The 19,517-nt window shown below is 41.5% G+C and overlaps 1 protein-coding gene across 7 annotated transcripts in view; it reads right to left on the bottom strand.

The window, feature by feature from the left end:
• Positions 1-328: 328 nt before the first annotated feature.
• cacna1hb (calcium channel, voltage-dependent, T type, alpha 1H subunit b) overlaps positions 329-19,517 on the bottom strand; it is a 95,535-nt gene continuing 76,346 nt past the window's right edge. For 6 of the 7 annotated variants that reach the window (XM_066661634.1, XM_066661638.1, XM_066661636.1 and 3 more), the window contains 10 exons: positions 13,400-13,551; positions 10,569-10,678; positions 10,234-10,367; positions 10,023-10,093; positions 9,855-9,933; positions 9,640-9,761; positions 7,518-7,820; positions 5,008-5,176; positions 3,753-3,895; positions 329-3,672 (listed from right to left, as the gene is read on the bottom strand). In XM_066661634.1, the coding sequence (XP_066517731.1) occupies positions 2,596-3,672; positions 3,753-3,895; positions 5,008-5,176; positions 7,518-7,820; positions 9,640-9,761; positions 9,855-9,933; positions 10,023-10,093; positions 10,234-10,367; positions 10,569-10,678; positions 13,400-13,551 (2,360 nt within the window). In that variant the 3' untranslated portion in view covers positions 329-2,595. The remainder of the gene's footprint in view (positions 3,673-3,752; positions 3,896-5,007; positions 5,177-7,517; positions 7,821-9,639; positions 9,762-9,854; positions 9,934-10,022; positions 10,094-10,233; positions 10,368-10,568; positions 10,679-13,399; positions 13,552-19,517) is intronic. The other variant, XM_066661635.1, reaches the window with a different exon arrangement.

Genomic DNA, 19,517 nt, shown 5'->3' with positions numbered 1-19,517 from the left:
TCTATACCATACGATTCTGAATGACTTGGATTAGATCCCAACACTTGCATTATTCAAATTAATCCAGTTAAAATCTTAAAATATCTGTCAAATCCCCCTTCAGCTGATGCTGCATGAGTAAAAATGAAGATGTAAGACTGAAGAGAAAGACAGTGCCCTCTCATAATCAACTTAACGAGATCGCAGGGCACAAACATAATAGCAACTGGCATGGCTCTGGGGTTGTGTCCCCAGTAAATGTGCACGGCTTAGGACACCGAACCCTGCCTTCATTTCCCGACCTAGGCATGATTCATCGAAGCAAAGACTGATTTCTTATTTAAGCCGGGGTTCACATGCTGTATCGCTGCTTTGAGGACTTCAGTCTCAAGGTGCTTTGAAAAAAAAGGAAAGGAAAATCAGAAGTGCTTCTTTTTACTGTAAATATATTTTGTAAAAACGGGCAAACAAAAATCTTGTACACTTCTTCTCGATCCATGTGCAAATCTCTGACCTTTTATAAAAATACAATAGGCCAATCCCTGCATTCAATATATGTATATATATATATATACACATACATACATACATATATATACTCACTCAGCCGTACAGTTCGTAGAATTCTGCCATGCAGCGCGTTTAAAATTTGAGTTTCAGAGCATCGCCCCTTCCAGGAATACACCATAAAAAACATATCCCCTACTCCCACAGCGAAACACACAGTCCAGGGTTTCCTACCTAAAACTAAGCTAGCATTCTCCTTAGATCCAGGACAGGGTTCTATAACAACCATAGTTTCATATAATGCAGGGTTTCTAATGGTAACTAAAATATATCAATTATTTAAGGGTCGCTATTAATATCACAACAGTTTGATGATAACAAGTGTATCTTCTGTTCTGTTGTTTTAGAAGTGTGGTTTAAAGACTATGGCATGACGACAGTTTGTGAGCTTCTTATGAAGGTTTAAGAGAATCAAATATGAATATATTTCCAGACGTTGTTGTTTTTTTTTAAAATCATAAATACTCCCAAATCCCCAATCAATATGATTAGGAAGGGGTTCAGTTCTCTTGCAGATTCATTGCATAACATGTTACCTCACTCTTTTCCTTCCTCCTGAAATCCTTCCTGAAGGCCTTATGTTCTGTGGTCTAGGTCAGTGGTTCTCAAACTTGAGAGGCATATCTAAGGATTTGTAATCGTGTGGGAGGAAACCCACACAGACACAGGGAGAACACCCAGGGACCGTGGAGCTGTGTGACAGTGATACTCCCTGTAGAGCCCCGGGCAGATGTAATGATGCAGGCCAATTCACCACAACGCTGTGTCCAATAGGTCGATTTCAGTCACGTGACTCAGACGATACGTGAACTCCAGGAGGGCAGGAGGTGGAAAACAAGATGGAGGACATCGAGGCGAGGAGCTGGTATTGTGCTGGTACAGATTATATTACGAGAGAAATATACAAACAAAAATCACAGCATTTGTTGGAGGTGATGTCCAGCGATTTCTGACTGAACTGTAATCTTCTTCTCCAGACGTCCTTTTACTCCAGACACTAACGAAAGCTCACAAAAGTACTGAGGCATACAGCTTGTTTTTAGAAGACTGGTTAACCTCGGTACCAAGGTGCTCCAGGATGACTATCATGTGGTTCTCTTTCATTGTCCTGTGGCTTAAGAGAGCGCCGCGACTCTTCTCAACGTTAAAGTTACGGTTGTTTACTTAATGTAACGTTCATGTTCATGTTTCATGTTCATCACCCGTGGACACCCGCAGCAGCCACCGAACTGAGCAAAACACAACACTCGCTCCTCGTAGACCACACTATCAAGTCAGTTTTCCATTTCCACTTTAAAGGAACACTAAGTAATATTTTTACCTTAAAATTACAGCTTCAAAATCATTGTGATGCATCACTGAGCTGTAATAGAGAGAACAGAGCCTCTTTCATTGCTACTCTGTGCTCAGCACTGCAGAAACTGCACTATGTAACTTTTGGAGGAGGGTAGGAAAACATCCGGCCTTCTCTCCTCTGCCTCATTGGATTCAGTACAGTGCTGTAATAATAAATTACAATAGGGAAAGCCCCAGGAGCGAAAAACCCAAATCTTACCTAGTGTTCCTTTAAATGGTAACAGCGTCTGTGCCATTTAAGGTGGACCAGGAAAATGGCAAATGAAAAGCTGACTTCAGCCTCATGCTGTTGTGAGCAGTGTGTACTGTTTTACACAGTCCTGCTGGTGATGTGGGTGCACTGGTGGCAACATCTACAAGAAATGCAGCTAAAGAACAAGTACACCAGCTTTGGTACTTGATACAAGCTCCTCGTGGTTTATCAGCTGAAATGATTGGGAGCGATCGCAAACCACAGACTCTTTATAAACACGTGTCTACCACCCACAGTTCACTCAGTGACGTGACGTATGCAAACAACCCATTCTAATTCTGACATACCCATGAAAGCCAGATAAACAGATGGGTTTCTGGGAAGACATTGCCCTCAACTTTTTAAAGAAAGTAAAGGCAGGGGGATGGGAGCGTGAGGGCACGTTGGCACTTACTGTCCACAAAGGGGTCTTAGACTAAAATAGTTTGAGAACCACTGGCCTAGGCAACAGAATCTGGATCTGCCGAGTCCCTGGAGCTGGCCATTCGCACCAGTCCTCTCTTCCTGAAAGAGCTACGGGCTGTACCGCTCCCAGCAGATCCTGTGCTCTCCGTTTGGGCCTCGAGAGGGAAGGAGTGCGAGGACTGGTCGCTGTCCGACAGCAGTTCTGACAGACTGCTCAGGGAGCTCACGTCCGACTGGTCGAAAGAGAACTGGGGGAGGGGGAGGCGGCTGGACACGTGAGGCTCTGAGTGAGGTTCTAGTTGTGGCTTTGAAACTGGGGGAGTGTCAGGAAGATCCAAAGACTCCTGGGTGTGCGCTGACTCAAAGGAGGGCGCCCGCCGCCTCAGCACTGTTGATGCCGGAGGAGGATGGAGGTCCGTATCAGTGGGAGGGTCTATGGAAATGCAAGGCGGGCTCATTTTCTCTTTTCGGGGAACGGGGGATGCTGATCTGCCACGTGCTTGACAGGGCGGCCTACTTTGCTGCTGTGGGAGCTCCTCTCCGTGTGTCGAGTGCCGTCGAGAGCAGTTGGGCTGGGTGAGAAGACCGTGTGCGTCCACACTGTAGTATTTCCTCAAGTTACAACCCCTAGATCCTTGTGGGTGAGCTCCGCTGTCACTCTGCTGTGAGTCCTGGGTTTGGCTCTCAGAACACGAAGGGGTAATGACATACGGAGATAACGTGTTGCTCCTCCTCACCCGCTGACAGGACTCCTTCCTCATGATGGAGGCTGTAATCTGTCGGACCTCCTCGTCCGCCTCATCCGTGTTGGGTAGAAGTGTGCCTGTGATGTTCTGGATTTCTGTAATTGTTAGCGTTCGTGTCGGTTTGGTGTGCGAAGGTCTGCGGCAGGGGATGCTCCGCTGGCTGTACACCTGTCTGCTGGTTTGTACGCTGGCTGTCCGACTGCGAGGGAGGAGAGGGGGCGTGGCCTGAGGTGTGCATGGGGCGGAGCCTCCAGTGAGAGGGACGCCGGGCACTTTGAGATGCAGGATGTCGTCAGAGCCGTGCAGAAGCAGGTTGTCTCTGGAGCTGGGGTGAGCCGAATCGACGGAATCGCTCTTAATTGCCTCCTACAGCACAGAGAGGGGTTGCGGTCAGAATCTTATAATCACATCAACATGTAGGCCACAAACTCAGAGCAAACAAGTACCTGTCTCTGAAGCATCCTGAGGGAATTGTGTCTTACAGCGCGACGTTGAGGCTGGGAGATGGAGGCTGTGTGTGGTTTGGGTCCTGGGGCTTGCAGCAGGGATCCCCGTTCACATGGCTGAGAGCTCACTGAGAGAGAAGAGCCTAAAAATAGAGATAATAATTACTCAAAATCAGAGCGGTCCTGTAGGGGCTGTGGTCAGTGCAGCATGGTTTCCCTGTTCAGACACGTGAAACATCCCATGAAATGAGTGCCATTTATTGGAGCCCGATGTAAATTATGAAACAATTCCCTTGCAATTTAAACTAATGTATTTCTAATTACAGTATTCATTTTAACATTGACATCCTCAATTCTACATATCATTCATTCAATATCTGTAACCCTTATCCAATTCAGGGTCGTGGTGGGTCCAGAGCCTACCTAGAATCATTGGGCGCAAGGCAGGAATACACCCTGGAGGGGGCGCTAGTCCTTCACAGGGCGACATACACACACACATACATTCACTCACACACTCACACCTACGGACACTTTTGAGTCGCCAATCCACCTACCAACGTGTGTTTTTGGACTGTGGGAGCTTTTAAACAGTGGATATTAAATAAAGAATCAATGTAAAGTCAACACAATTAAATTATATTTATGAATGAATATTAGCTGAGTCTACTGATTAAAAATGAAATCACAACAATTAAGTGAAAATGCTATTACTTCCCTGTATTTTTGATGATTTTTGAATTAGAATCTCTTAATTTACTCTTCATTTTAAGAGTAAAATCTTCAGGGACACGGGTTAATGGAGGAAAACAACACTAAGGTGCAGTTTGTGGCTCAAAAAAAGTTGACTAAACAGGAGCTCTGTGTGCCCTTTCATGGTCCAGTAATGATAATAGGAAGAGTAGCAGAGAGATTTGCTTGAAATGTTGGAGTATTTCACCCTGTCATTTTCTCCTCCTTCACAGTTTTAATGAGGATGTTCTTCTCAAAGCTTTCTGAGGAAGAATTAACAAACTTACTGAAGTGGTTTTTTAAGAGCGATATCGTGGGCAATTTCTTTCCAAACGACCGTGTCCATTTCACCCAAACTTGGAAAAACATTTACAAAATACAGCTGACATTTAACAGTGTGAAACCGCGTGTGTTTGGAATGGTGTTGTTCACAGGCCCTGGAACTGAAAAGGCTTGGAATAAATTACAGAAACAATACTAATCCTCTCTGAATGATTGCATCATTGGTTAATTATCACGTCACCTGCAAGTGTGCTCCGATCTGTAGACTTCTGTTTGACAATGAGCTGATCAGGGGCCCTGTGTCCAGGCTTGAGTGGGTAGAACATGTAACTGTCATTTGGCAAAGACAGCATCCGCGAGATGGAGGGCTTCCCAACCGAGAGCAGGTTTCCATCGTGGGGGTCGTCCTGCTGGAAATGTAATGATTATGTGTTAAATTGGTTTCATCAGCAAAAAATCAGCAAACAACCAAGTGAAAGGAGCTTGGTTCTTGCGCTCAGGTACACTCTCAGAAAAACTGTCACGGTGGTGGGGTATATTTTGCTGTCACTGAAGTGGTAACATCAAGATTGTCTCACACTGCTCCACTCTGTAGGGAGAGTCTGGTGTGTTTTGGCACTTAACACGGCCAAGAACCTCCTACTACAGCAGGAAAAGAAATCTGACTGACAGGCAAATGGACCAATCACCTGCTGCTTTGGCCTGACGTGTAGGAGGAGGCGTCAGAGCAGTAAGAGCCAGGACAAAAGGAAGTGTACATACGTGGATGTACAGAGAGCCAATCAGAATCCTGACAGTGAGGATAGATTAATGCACTGAAAATATCAGACTCTCAGTCAATGTACATCGATACCTTCTCTAAGACCAGTGCTGTACCTGTGCAGGGATATTTATGTCGTCTGGAACTTTAGTTAACAACACTGTACCGGTACGGGACGTTTTTTCGGAGAGTGTATATGGGGGAAAACTCCTTAGTTTATATATACATATAGAGAGAGCATAGGCTACGTTCCTTGCCTTGCCTTGCCTTATGTGCACACTGCATTTTGCTCAGGAGGACAGCAAACCAGTACTGTACATGGCACATTAGAATTTATTAGAATGAAAAGCCAGTCTGCCTTTACGCCTACGTCGAGAAATCGGTTGAATCCCCAATGTCTCCCTCGTCACTACGTAGTAGTGAGCAATGTAGGGTAAATATACACGGTTTCAGCACTCATATACTGCTTCAAATTAGTAATATTAAACCATTTATATTACACTGTAAACTTCACATCTTGCTGTCGAGCTGGAGTCCTGTGTGTGTGCAGTGAATTTGGTTTTATAATCTGCGAATGAGACTGTAGGGAATATGGGGTTATTTGTGACTCACTCAGGCCTCTCCCCCACAGTTGTTTTGTCGCACTGCCTGTTCTGGCTGAAGGTTACGTTCACATTACCAAGCTGAAGTGACTCATATCTGATCTTCTCACGGCCGTGTGGACATGTCCAATCCGACTTGGTTATTCAGATTCGAGTCATTTTCACATAAGTGGTCCTAGCTCGGATACATGTCCGATTCGTTGGCACGTGCAAAACAACAACAGAGGAGATGCTCAAGCTGTGCTTTACATAGTGCACTTCCCAGATTATAAAGCCAGCTACACCCAAACAGGGAACTAGATTGACTGGAAGACTGGAAGCTTACGGTGGATTAGAAATCGTTTGTAATTCTATGTCTATTGCGTGATTGCAGAAACTGTTATTTTATGACGGTGTGCACTACAAAGGATGCAGGAAGACGTTTGGGATTCAGCCAATTTGTCAGTGCAGTAGTGAAAGCCGGTGGTCAACAAGCTGTTTGCTGTCCTCAAATGTGATACAAACATGTTTTAAAACAACGAGTCGACTCTCTAATACGATGTCTGTGTTGTTGGGGAAGGAGCCGATGTGCACAAACACATCAGTAAGAGCATATGTGCCATTTCAGAGACAGATTCATTCACATTAAAGACAGATATGGGCCAATTTACATTTATAAATGAACGGTCAGCACAGGCAAATCTGATCCGAGCAAAGAAATAAGCGGATTTGAATGCAGTACAGGCAAAAAGACCCATGAAATCTAATCTGACCGTTCACATTCGTGATCTAGGACCACATATACAAGCGACTCCAATCTGATTTGCCATGTCCACACAGCCCTGAAAATATCTGATGCAAGTCACACGCAAGGCAAAGAGTCAGATCTGAGTCACTTCAGTGAGGTATTGTGAAGGTAGGCTATGTGTGTTTGCTGTAATCATGCTTACTGCATCCCAGAGCAGTTTCTGTAGAACAAGATTTCTAATACAAAGACTTCCCCTCTGGTGTCCCTTGGAGATAAATTGTGAAAAAAAAGCAAACGATTGCTTTGGAGTGGATTGTTTATAGAAGGCTGTTTTGAAATGGTTTTTTTTCAAGTATTTGAAGTGGAATGACAGACCATGCTAGCGAGGCACAATTTACGGTGGCCATTTGTCTGCAGCATCTGCTTCAAATCAACTTCAGAAAGGAGAAAACAAATTACTCAGAAAAGGAAAATGGATACACTGCTGTGCTATGGAATATTAGACACTGCGATAAATAATATTTTAAAAGCTAGTCTAATGCTGGTCTGTCCCTTTATGAGATGAAAGTCCTTGTGCGCTGATTCTACTTGCAATAATTCAATTACAGTTTTATTTTTTGAGTATAAACACGGTAAAGAGACTCAAATAATATGCTGCCCACCTGCTCAGGTGCGAGGCACTGTGACCCTATGGCCACAGCTTTGTTCTCTGGTGCTGAAACTCCACCCACAGCGGCGGCGCTCTGCCGTTGGGCCGCCAGCAGTTCCTGCTGCAGCTCCGCCTCAAACTCCGCCTCCTCCGAGGCTTCTTTGTTACTCTCTTCCAGATGCTTCATGAGCACGGCCACCACCACGTTCACCAGCACGAACTGAGCCACCAGGACAAACGTCACAAAGTACAGTGGGGACACCAGCGGCAGGTAACTCAAGCAGCGGTCTTTATTCTTACACTCCCGCAGAGTGTCCTAGAACACACATGACCACAGTGCATAATGAATTCATTAATCTCACAGCTGCAGCGTGTCCCTAATTATACCGCGGATATCACTGGTTTCAGAGGAAAGCTTCGCTTTTCAGGATACTGTCTAGTTCGTTGACTGCTAACTGGAATACTAAACAGCTACGGAAATGCCACAGGGTTTCCTCACTGGATGGAGAATATGAGCCCCTTGTAGCTTTAATACAGCTAATCCTTTGAAGTCACAGTTATCAATGATGACAATAAAAGCATGAACTTTTACATGAATTATTTCTCACTGGTCACACAGAGAACGCCTCCTGGGTAATGTTGATACTGAAACTGATCCTAAAGTACAGAGCATTACAATAAAACTCTAATAAATGCACGTCAAATATGTGTCAAATTTAAAGTGTTAAAAACATTTTCCCTGTTGTCCCTGTGACCATCCATAGAGGCAAACTGAAGCAAGAGATTCTTGAGGCGACAGCATGAGAGCTGAGACTAGGCTGTAAGCAAAGTGCGCTTGGAATGAAGTGGAAAAACAGAACGTTAAATACTCTGTAAAAGTGTTTAATTGTATGTGACTCTGACTGGTTCCTATCATTATACTTTTTTGTTTAAAAATAAATTAAGTGAAAAGTATATGCATTCTGCCCTGTGAAGGACTGGCGCCCCCTCCAGGGTGTATTCCCGCCTTCCGCCCAGTGATTCCAGGTAGGCTCTGGACCCACCGCGACCCTGAACTGGATAAGAGCTTATTGATGATGGATGGATGGATGTATATATTTATTCATTCATTCACAGTCTGTTATCGCTTATCCAGTTCAGGGTCATGGTGGGTCCAGAGCTTATCACTGGCCACAGGGCAGGAACACACCCTGCCTTCATAGGACAACAAACACTCACAAATTCACTCACACCTTTTGACTCGCCAACAAAATCACATACAGTCATTCTTTATTTATATTCATTTTGACACATTATCTCAGAAGGTCTATTCAGATTTAACTGTTTGTTGTGTACAATGCTAACGTTAATGGTTCAGGGCTAAGCTCTGAATGTAACAAATCCATAAATGACTACAACTAAATGCATTGATGTTAAACAGGAAAATCTATAGTTGAGGGTCAAATGTGAGCAGATAAAACACCTGCAGTTAGTCATGGTTTATTGTGATGAACTACACAGACTGACGCAATTAACTGCAATATATTGTTTCCATAGTCTGACACCGCTAGTGTAAACATATTTCAGGTTTTAATAATTTCCTTCAGAGCTTGTTAAAAAATGCTTTATTTGTCAGTTCTCAGTGGTTTAACACACACAAATAACTTAAAGCCACGAGTTTTAATGATAAAATATTATAAATATTAAGATATTTATGAATTCTTATACTTTTTTAAATTACATTAGCCCTCTTCCTTTTAAAAACAGTCTTATATCATGTTTCTCTTCGTAAAGGTTAGGTTTGAATGTTTCTGGTTCATTGATATTAAAGATGCTTGGTGTCGGTGTTCACCAGTTCACTCAATATTGATATCATTAATGAGCGGTGACCTTCTCCCTGTGTTTCTGAAACTAAATAGCCAGTAGTTATTGGTGCACTATTTACACAGGTATCTACAAGACTATGGGTTGTGAATATTTGTTTCCCACCCTCTTGCAAATGATACATAGTGCCATTTCTGCAGTGCTGACAGAGACCCTATTCTCCCTAGTACAGGTCACAATCTGTTATACCTAATATTCCTATAATCACATGCTTATATTAGAGGAGCATAGCCAAATTAAGACAACATGTACAGGTCATCTCTGCGCATTACCTTCATGATTCCGTTCCAGTTATCTCCCGTAGAGACTCGGAACAAAGTCAGGAACGCCATCCCGAAGTTCTCGAATGTTGCGTGTCTGCTCAAGCCTTCGCAGGGATTCTCCTCTGAGCACTCTGGGAAAAGAAGAATGACAGTAATTACTTCATTAAGCCTGTTCCGCGCAACCTCAGTGGGCAACATGGAGCAGAGAAGCCTGAGCAACTGACCGAGTTTTCCAAAGAGTTCCACTCCCAAAGCTGCATAAATGAAGAACAGCAGCATAAAGAGGAGACCCAGATTCCCAACCTGGAAAAAAAAAAGATTTAATGGAAATACACATTATAAAACAAGGGCACAGGCCAGTACCTGCACTCTGATTTTATACGGGCACCAACCTGCGGTAAAGCTTGGACTACGGTGTCCAGCAAAGCTCTCATTCCTGTAGCCATCTTAAGCAGCTTTAACACTGTGCAGAAAAGAAGTGAAATGTTTTTTTTTGTAGTTCCTTCATACACTTATCCCCTTGCCCCATTTTCAATCCTTGAATTATTTAGGCCCATCTTGTTTCAGCTGTGTGTATGATTGTGTTTTCTTGCCACCCTGTACCTCTGGCAATGCGAAGTACTCTCATGATGCGAATGATGGTTGGGTTAATGGGTAATGAGGCATTCAGGTCAATCTCCTCAAGGGTAATGCCCATAACGGACAGCAGAACAATGGCCAAGTCCAGCTGATTCCACCTGAGATGGAGAGAAAAATTGAAATAGAAAGAGAAGGAGAACAGTACATGCAGGATCTAAAGGGGAGAACATTCTGAAATGTTGCAACCACTTTCTGCATGAAACACACAATATGCATTGTTTGTCTTATTGTCTATGCATTCATTTCCATACTAATGTTTTGGGAATACTAAACTAAAAACTGAATTTTAAGTGTCTCACCTCTCTTTGAAAAACCTCCTGAAGCCAAAGGCAACCAGTTTCAGAATGGATTCAATCACAAACACGAGTGTGAAGAAGTAGTTGAAGTACTTCAGTGCTTCTTCTAGACGCTGCGTACAGACGAAAAAACACATTACAGTGGCAGGCTGACATTTGAAATATGTGCATGTTTCTATGTATGCATGTATTTTGTGACATTTATACTTTTTCTGCTTGTATCAAGATTTGTGCAAGTTGATATAATGAGAGGCAATTCTATACAATTATTAGTTTGAGGAAATCCTCTAAGATTTTTTTCAGCAGTGGTGGCAGCCCCACACTCACCACCAACCCACAAGTGAATGTAAGAATGTAGGAAGTGCTGATAAATGCCAGATTCAAGTTCATTTTTACACCCTACTCACATAAATTCAATGAAATAATGTGTTTGGCATTACTTATCAAGCACTTTACTCCTTCACAAAATGGCTGTTTTGCAGCTGTACAGTGCAAGAATAGCTAAGTTAGCTGAGGTAACTAGGAGTCAATATTTGTTTACCATAAGACTGGATGCCTTCCTCTCCAACTGCTGTGGTTTCTGTGTCTCAAAATGGTTTGACTGCACTGTCAAATTGCTGCGTGTTGCATTGTGGCACATAAAGGAATTGAACAGTCTAGATTTTTTAAGCTACTTCTCGAATGTTCTATTCCAATGTAAAACTTAACAACTCTACTTTTCTCACCATGTATTCGCTGTTTTGAATTACAAGCCCTTTGCAGAGGTTTGTAACTGCAATTTCTTGATATTGCATAAGATTGCAGTGGGGCAGCAAGTTTTTGCAAGATATGCAGGCCACCACTGCGACATGAATATAATAGAAACATTGATACTGCAATGTATAGGAATGACTGATTTACTGGTTTTAACAGTTTACAATGTGTAGCTATACCTGCCTAATAAAAACTGTGTTGCTAAATATGTTTTAATATCTTTAAAATAGTAAACCTACCCACATGCCTATTTGTGTTTATGTTACTTGTCATATGCAGTATTTTGTAGCACCTCTTGAGTTTGTAATGTTTGTATGTTGTCAAAATTCACTCACTAGGATGTCAACTAATTCTAGCTGGTAGTCTAGCCCTGGAACCATAGGATGAGCGATCTATCATTAATGTAACCCTCAGATGTCAATAAAGATCATAAATAAAATAGTGATTTTATATATATTCACTAAAAAAAGGAGGCGGGAGACAGATTTTTATGCTTCAGCTACAGAGAAGCCAAAGTGAGGCGTCTAGACACTAGACTGGTATGTTTAGCTTTTATCCTGCTGTGTCACTGGGTAACCTCTGGTCTACTTGTGCTACCAGAGTGCCAGTCCCTTGGACCCGGAGGGAATTCAAAGCTCTAAAGCTGGCACTCCCCTGCTGAAAAGAAACTCCATCTAAGCGGAACGGGGAGGCTTTGCCCTTAAGCGAAGGGATACCTCACACACTGTAGAACCTTGAGAGCCAATCAACAACTCTTCAGACTTGTTACACAGCACCTCTCTTAAGGGCAAGGCTGCCCTGTTCCTCTAGGACATGGGGGAGAGTGGTTCACCTGTGACCTCTTGACTTCTTCATCTGATAAAACATCTCTGTCTTTTGATATCTATTCTCAAAACCTGTTGGACAGATGCTATGATTCAGATTCAGATTCCTAGCAGTTATGTTATCTATCATTTTATCAAAACGTACACTGCAATTTTAAGGGTGTGTTCAGAACAAACAGGAAAATGATACATTCTTATATTTTAGTCTTTGTTCACAATGACACATTTGCAATCGTACTAAAGCAAATTAAAAAAAGGATGTTTTCAGAGTCTTTGGCTGTTTAATGCACTTATCAGGGTTGTGTGTGTTTCCCTGGAGGTTGTTTTACTAACCACTAACACAGCAAGAGTTGGTAAAATGGACAAAGGAGTCAAAACAGTGGCAGAAATTATCCACTGCACAAACCAGACAATGTCCACTACAGAGAGAGAAGACCTTAGTAGATTATTGTTATTATTACGTCTCATGGGTTTGGTTCATTTAGACACATTTGATTCATATCGCATTCTTTCTTGAAACAAATCGCATACGATTTTATTTACAAACAGATAGAGGCCCATCTGCTCAGGTGGTCTCGGTCGGCATGTTTGGTGCGCAGCAGAGTTCGTTTTAATTTAACCAAAGCTGACAAGTCTGAACACATCAGATTCTTCATCACAAAGAGGTTTCCCCAAGACGTTCAACTTGAACTTTTAACTCTAGCGACTACTGATGCTCCAAAGTAGGATGTGATCTGTTTACAGTCAGATTTTTACATTCCATTTCTTTATTTTTGCTAGAGCCTCCCTTTAAATGTTAGTGTCTGCTTAAAAGAAAGTTAATTAAAGGCTGCCTAGATTTCTTCAGATGGAGGTTATACAGGGCTTAGCAGGAGTAGCAGTGGTGAAAATGTCACAGTGGGTGGTTACATGTTGCTGTTGTCCAATTAAATACATGTAGCTCAATTTTATGTGGATTTTTAGTTTACTACATCATTTGAACACAGCAGCTGTATGAAGAATGAACCAATAGAAATGCTCCAAAATTACTCATTGTGAGTAAAATCATTTTACACTAACTTCCATTGAAAGTTGAAAATGTTTTTCTTTTCCTTTAAAGATACTATTTTGGGAGATGCATAGTTTTCATTGGACAGCGACAGTATGCATGTGTACATATTTACACTGCGTAATACAGCTAAGCTTGTGCTGGATATTGCTGCTGTACAGATATTATGAAACACTTGTGTGTGTGTGTGTGGGGGGGTTGTGGTCAACCTTGGGCTGGTTGTAGTGCTCCATGGACATGGTGAGGACGTTGATGCCTATGATGACTGTGATGAAGAGGTCCAGGTAGTTGTTTGTGCAGAGAGTGTGGATGTAGAGACGAGCGGGAGAGTAGTCTGCATAATACGGTCTCTGAAGGGCCTCTGAAACATAAACGCAAAAAGCCTCTCATTAGACGGGACGGTCATTAAAGTACACGAGCTTCAAAAACATAAAAATATAGAGTCTGGCAAGAGTGCTATGTCAGTATCCAGGGGCTGCAGTGTCCTTCCTGAGTGTGTGCAGGAGTGTGGATGAAAGGAAGTACAAGAAGAATTGTGTGTGTGTGTGTGTGTGTGTGTGTGTTCACAGCCATGCCGGGCATCTTCTTTTTAACTCGATGACAGGCCAGTGTCGACTGCCCTGAATTTGAAATGTCTGAACTTCATAAATATTCTTATTACTTGTCCTTGGTTCACTTAAAGGACATTCAGAAGAAGTGAGGGATAACGACGGAGCAAATGGGCGCGTGTGCATGTGTGAGAGAGCACTTTGTGGTTGTCAGATATGAGCTTACTGACCCAGTTTGTGTTTGACCGGTAAAAACGCTAGCCTGGCAGTGTGTGTGTGTGTGTCTGTGTGTGTGTGTGAAATGGGAGAGTCATCTGTGAGATCATAAAACTGTCCAGCTGAGTGTCCCCCTCCATCCATCATTACTCTGACTGCTCAAGGTGTCTTTGAGAGGAAAAATGGGCTTGTGTGTGAGAGAGTAAATGAGAGACTGAGAGATACATAGTCAGAGAGAGAGAGAGAGAGAGAGAGACAGAGAGAGAGAGAGAGAGAGAGAGAAGCTTATAGAGCAGTTGGCAGATAAGAAGAAAACTATTTAATAGAGAATCACACAGAAATCTCAGCTATTAAATGTAATATTTTTCTCAGTATTTAGTGTCCACCCTTTTCCCTTATTTCAGCCTCTGCTCCTTTTCTGGAGACTTGCTTCCATTTTATTCCAGGAACTCTGCAGGGAAATCTTTCCACAGCTTCAAACCCCATCTTAGAATTGGTTTCTTTTTTCGCATTAATTTTCTGTATCCTACGATACCAATAACCAATCCCAAACTAGGACTGTGAATTGATAAAATAATAATAATAATAATAATAATAGTGTTCTCCCTGTGTCCGTGTGGGTTTCCTCCGGGTGCTCCGGTTTCCTCCAACAGTCCAAAAACACACGTTGGTAGGTGGACTGGTGACTCAAAAGTGTCCGTAGGTGTGTGTGTGAGTGAATGTGTGAGTGTGTGTTGCCCTGTGAAGGACTGGAGCCCCCTCCAGGGTGTGTTCCCGCCTTGTGCCCAATGATTCTAGGTAGGCTCTGGACCCACCACGACCCTGAACTGGATAAGCAGTTACAGATAATGAATGAATGAATAATAATAATAATAACTAATCACACAATTACACTGTAATTACAGTTTTTTCACGACTGTTAACAAGCACTAACCAATACTTAAGATACTTTTTCAAAGCTCTAAACACAGCAACACATCTACCTCATACAAAAACCCAAATTTGTTCATTAAACACCAAGTCTATGTTTCAATGTTCAAACAAAACTTTCCCTACATTCACTAACTCTATCAAAACACGGCAAACACGCCTCAATACTCAATAGTCATTCTTTCAAAACACTGGCACATGTTTTCTATTCAAGAGGAACATACAGTCAATCACAGCAAAGCAGCTCTCAGAATGCTAACAGTCGATGGCGTCACAGAAACAATATCATTTGGTGTCAGTTCTATCAGCAAAGAACCTGTAGAAAGAACATCCACTGTCTTTTTCCTGGAAACCACATTTTTTGCCTTAGGGTCAAATGTGTGCATTTAGTGAATGACTGATATTTACTGTGTGGTCCCCAGCAAAGAGTTCATGACAAACTCTACAGGTACATTACTGTCACTAAAGATACAAACAGTGGAACTGTACCTTTAAAAGTACTAAACCAACAGTGGTTTAAAGTTGAGTTGTGTTCCCTAAAGGTACATTACATTCTCGTCTCCAGAAGAAGAGGGGGATATTTGTAAAATAAAATAACAGTCCTGGAGATGGAAGGGGGCGTATGAAATGAACACAGTATTAAAATCAACAATTAAAATAGACTGTGATACAATGATGTTCCCTAACTAAACGATATGGGACATGTATCACTGAGAGTACCAATGGTAGAGAGTAAAATAGAGTACCACCACAGTGTTGTAAACCCACAATGACCACTCAGTCCAGAAAGCCCCTTTGAATGAGCCTGTGTCATTGACAGCACTTCAGCACCAGTGCATGTCTCAGAGTGAGTTTAGAATCAGGTGTGATTCATCTACATTAGATATACCTCAATGTGGCATTGATCTGTTTATTCAGAAACGCTTATCAGTTGTTTCAGTAGAGCTTTTCACCTGCCGATGTTCCAGAGGTAGATGTGTTATACTGTATTTAAGGTTTTGAACATTAGGTTTTCATTTCTGTCGCACTGTGTGCCAGCATTTGTAAATGAGACATGAAAGATCATTAGGTTTGGATTTGGGAAAGCTTGTATACAGGGGTTGGACAATGAAACTGAAACACCTGTCATTGTAGTGTGGGAGGTTTCAGGGCTAAATTGGAGCAGCCTGGTGGCCAATCTTCATTAACTCCACATTGCACCAGTAAGACCATGTGCATCCAATGGTTCAAACATTGCGTCCTGAAGGCGGTGCCGTGTATCAGGACGACAATGCACCAATACACACAGCAAGACTGGTGAAAGATTGGTTTGATGAACATGAAAGTGAAGTTGAACATCTCCCATGGCCTGCACAGTCACCAGATCTAAATACTATTGAGCCACTTTGGGGTGTTTTGGAGGAGCGAGTCAGGAAACGTTTTCCTCCACCAGCATCACGTAGAGAAAAAGGAGCAAAAGGAGGCCCTACACCATTCTAATAAATTACTGTGATCTAAAACCAGGTGTTTCACTTTCATTGTCCAACCCGTCATTCAAAACAGGTGTTAATTGGGTTTAGAGTTTTGAAAATGTAACTACAGAATGGACAAAGTGATGTTAGTGACTGCAAAAACTGTAATTAAATGTAAAATAATTAATGTAAGGTGATCACCATGGAATTATATTTATATCAATAGAGTCTATCAATTCAAAAATGCCTTCACAACAATGAAGTTAAAATGGTAGCATGTTCTTGTATTTTTGGGACTTTTAGGATAAATGTACAGTGTAAAATGCATGACTAAGTGACCAGAGGAAACTTTTTTAAGTACTTTATTAATTTTTTATTTACATTTTACTTATTTATTTATTTATTTTTGATGATGATAATGTTTTTATTTAATTTGAATCTGTTTGTTGAAAAAGTTTCAGGAAGGACTTTAGCATTGTTCACAGAAGGTTTAATACAGCTGCATTACAGTGCAGCTCATTTGTCGAAAAATTAGAAGAGAGAGAGAGAGAGAGAGAGAGAGAGAGAGAGAGGCTGAAGATGAAATCCAAGAGTGAGACTAAGTTATGATATTTAAAACATATTTCAACATAAACAAAATGCTGATGCTTAACAGTGGTGATGCCGTGTTCACATCTCTGAACAGTGAATTATGGGAGGAAGTCATGTCCAAATTTGGCAAATGGTTCGTTAGCATTAAATTCACTTTGACAGCATTATCCCACACCCATTCAGTGATGCTGAGGTGTGGGCTCTGGGCCTCTCTCTTTGTTCTGATGGGTTTACAAGATATTTTTCTCTTGTTCCTTTTCTCAGTAAGGGTTTCTCCCCAGCTCCATGTCCTTTCAGACCCATATCATTGAGCTGGGTTCTCAGAAAGATAGACAAACACTTTTTTAAAAGTTGTGGAGTATATTGATGATTTATCGTTACGTGAACATCTATTTTTTTGCATATTTGTACTTTCTTAGAACTGTTTTATAATCATTTCACTCATTTTTTAACTCTGCTTTAAAAAAAAACTACTGTTGTCACTTATCTTCCTTTCACTTTCCCTTTAATTAAGAAACTGGATTGCCTTATTTCTAATATATCTAATCTGGAAAATGAAAAACTTGTACTTAATGGCCTGTTTGCCTGGAATTTGAATGAAGAATGGACTATGCCTCTTGCATAGTACTGAGAGGAACAGAGAGAACTGCATGCATAGATACACAAAGAGAGAGAAAGAGAGATCGGAAGAATGGTCTAGAGACACTAAAGCAGATTGAGGTTGAGTTTGTGCCCAGATCAACCATGCGGCAGAGAGATGAACCCCTGCCAGAGAGAGTGAAAAACGGTCTTTGTGTGTTTTTTCATCGTTTGTTTGTGGATGATACAATTTCGTGATGAAGTGCTGCGTGTTGGTGCTAGTAAGGAAGATTCCACATGTTTATTCATTATTCTCATGTTTATGCATTAGATTCTTCTCTCATACCTAATTGCCACTGACTTTAATGAGGGACAACAGCAGGGAACCTGGGATGCGGCTTTTTTAAGTGAACTTGGCATGAACTACAAGAGAACCCAAGAAAGATTAAAGCTTTCCATCGTCATTTGCCTAAACGAAAGGAGCTCATTTAAAAAACATGTTAGAATTTACTCAAAATATTAAAGCAGAGCTGAGGTGTGACGTCCTTTACACCTTCTATTTAAGTTAAGTGTCAAAGGCTAATTCTGTGTTTTCACAGCTAATGCCACAGAGACTTACAGTAGTCTTGTCATTTAACATTGCATTAATTAAACATAATAATTCTAAATATTTAATCATGTGAAAACTGACAATCTGGACACTAGAAAGTAGTGCTGGGCGATATGAGCGCAAATCAGTATCACGATTAATTGTACACTTTACCCAATTATGATTAATGAATGATTATTTTGGTTTTGTATTTTTGACCCTCAGAGTTCAGGCGAGGCTTGTGCTGTAAATATTCTCCAGTATTAAACATGGGATATTTATTCTAATGTCGCTGGGAGCTTGTTCCTCTCATTTTTTGAGCACTGTTTATATTTGGTGTGTGATTGTGCTTTGGTGGTTTTGGTTTTTGCTCAACGTCGAACACACAGTGGGGCCATAACAGAATAAAAATAATCAATATAATCGATATAGACAAGATTATGTTGATTAGAAGTTCTGAAAGTCGATTTCAACTAATTGCCCAGCCCTAATACAAAATATGATTTCAGTATTTAAAATAAACAAGCTAGTTTTAAAATCGTCAAACTGTATTTTCGGTGTTACAGCCACCATCATGTTCAGCAGCACAAACTGTGCCACCAGAACAAACGATTGAACCTAGAGCCCCAGGAACCAGGAGCCATGTGGCAAATAAGAACTTAAAAGAATACTTTATAATAACTTTTTTTGGGGAGGGGGTTGGGGGGTGGGGCAAAAGTGCATGTGAAAACAGATGAATGTGTTATACTCAAGGACGTTATACTTCAACATTCTCCCTGACGTGTTTTAAAGGCTAAGCACCAGCGATATGAAAGTGTCAAACAAATAAATACAGTGGGATTTGAGTTCCTAACTTGTGTTTATTGATAGTCAGAAAACATGTTATTTCTTACTAATTCAAGGAATAAGGTTTAAAAGACCGTTCCCCCCCAACGGTGTTGGGAAACTCTAATAGGCGTCTTGCCTGTGACGTAGATGGTGGACAACAACTCTAGAAGCTGCACTTAATTTAATGCAAAATGACGAAAAGGTGTGTTGTTTTTGGCTGCAATCATTCAATGTACAGTGGAACATCTGTGCACAAATGGCCCAAAGATCCCAAAATATCCAGAAAATGGACTAAATTTGTCCACTTTAAACTTTGGGCACTTTGGAAAGGACCATCCGCTCACTCCGTTATCTGTAGCTCATTTCACTGGCGCTTTTCCAACAATATGGGCATGTAAGGACACCAACGAAAGGTGTTCAAGAGCCTCTGTAACATGGAGGTAAACAGGGTAAGGACACTCACTTCGCCTGTTTTAGTTGGTGTTAGTTAACGTTCGCTTAACTCGCTAAACTCGGTGGCTCAGATTATACTCGGCTACGTAGCTGCATTACGGAGGTTTATAGGACTTTCTGATTAGTAATGGATCACTCTTGT

Source organism: Hoplias malabaricus, chromosome 2 (genome assembly GCF_029633855.1).
Source record: "Hoplias malabaricus isolate fHopMal1 chromosome 2, fHopMal1.hap1, whole genome shotgun sequence".
NCBI classification, from domain to species: domain Eukaryota; kingdom Metazoa; phylum Chordata; class Actinopteri; order Characiformes; family Erythrinidae; genus Hoplias; species Hoplias malabaricus.
Note: the sequence above shows the minus strand (reverse complement) of the source record. Positions and strands in the feature narration are given on the sequence as shown.